Here is a 1,105-nt window from a genome sequence, read left to right on the forward strand (position 1 = left end):
TCGATCATGGACCATGCAGACAGATACACTTGTGTTACTTGCAAATGAAAGTCAGCGTATGCTAAGAGGAGTTTCTTTACATTCTGAAATACAAGAAAGGGATACACTCTGGTACCCCTATGCATGGTTTAAATAGAGCTAATCTATTATAAAGGGGGGAAAAATTAAAACATAAGTTAACATATGACAGCATCAGTTGTAAATGTGCACCCACACATGCATTGATAGGCAACTTTTTCTGCTTTTCTTTTTTTGCTGTCTTATATATATATATATATATATATATATATAATGTATGTTTAAATGGGTGAGTGGAGGGGGGCAGTGTCCTTTTAATAACAACAAAATATCTTTGAAATAACATTACTTCAACCTCAGCAGGGTTTGGTTTGGTATTTTGGGTATTTTTATGTTTTAAATTTTTGTTTTTTGTTTTTTTTTTATAATAATATTCATTGAGGTTGGAGAGAGAGAATTGCAGTTTGCAACTTTCAAAGAAGGAAAAGGGAGAAAGAAGAAAGAAAAGAAAAGAAAAATGGAGAAATGCGTCAAATTGATTGCAAGTTGTCGAATCCAGGCGGAGGTTGAACAGGAGGCTTGCGACCCTGGGAATTGAACCCAGGGGGAGTCCTTGGAACCTTGTCCCTTTGCCCTCCGTACGACCGGTTGTAATTGTTGCCACCACCGCTGTTTTGGCGTTGTCTTGCATAACCACCGCCGCCGCCACCACCTCTGCCACGACTTGGTGGCCCCCTTTCTCCATCATGATAGTGATTGGGCTCAGTCTTTTTGCGATCTCGATTGCGATGAGAGAAATGATCTTGCTGATGGGGTTTGCGACCAGAAGAGTTCATTCGGTTCTCACTATTTTGATAGTAGCCATTGTTTTCATTGGACCCACTTGCTACATGCTGACCCGAGGAGTTGTTACCGCCATGATGGAACGATTTGCCAGATTTGCCAAAGTGATCCGTATTATCAGAATATTCTCGTCTTCGATGGAATGTCTTAGATCGGTTATTCTTGCCAGAGTTATCCTTGTTGCCATGGTAATGATCCATTGGCTTTTGGTAGTAGTTCTCATTATTATAAGAATTGCTGCGTT

The 1,105-nt window shown here is 40.0% G+C and overlaps 1 protein-coding gene across 1 annotated transcript in view; it reads right to left on the reverse strand.

The window, feature by feature from the left end:
- Positions 1-419: 419 nt before the first annotated feature.
- Positions 420-1,105, reverse strand: part of LOC145276776 (uncharacterized) — a 140,532-nt gene continuing 139,846 nt past the window's right edge. Inside the window, exon 9 of the mRNA XM_080128051.1 lies at positions 420-1,105. This exon is cut by the window's right edge and continues 1,222 nt beyond it. Within this exon, the coding sequence (XP_079984177.1) occupies positions 549-1,105 (557 nt within the window). The 3' untranslated portion in view covers positions 420-548.

This window comes from Euprymna scolopes, chromosome 1 (assembly GCF_053919585.1).
Source record: "Euprymna scolopes isolate OS-2025 chromosome 1, ASM5391958v1, whole genome shotgun sequence".
Taxonomy (NCBI): Eukaryota; Metazoa; Mollusca; class Cephalopoda; order Sepiida; family Sepiolidae; genus Euprymna; species Euprymna scolopes.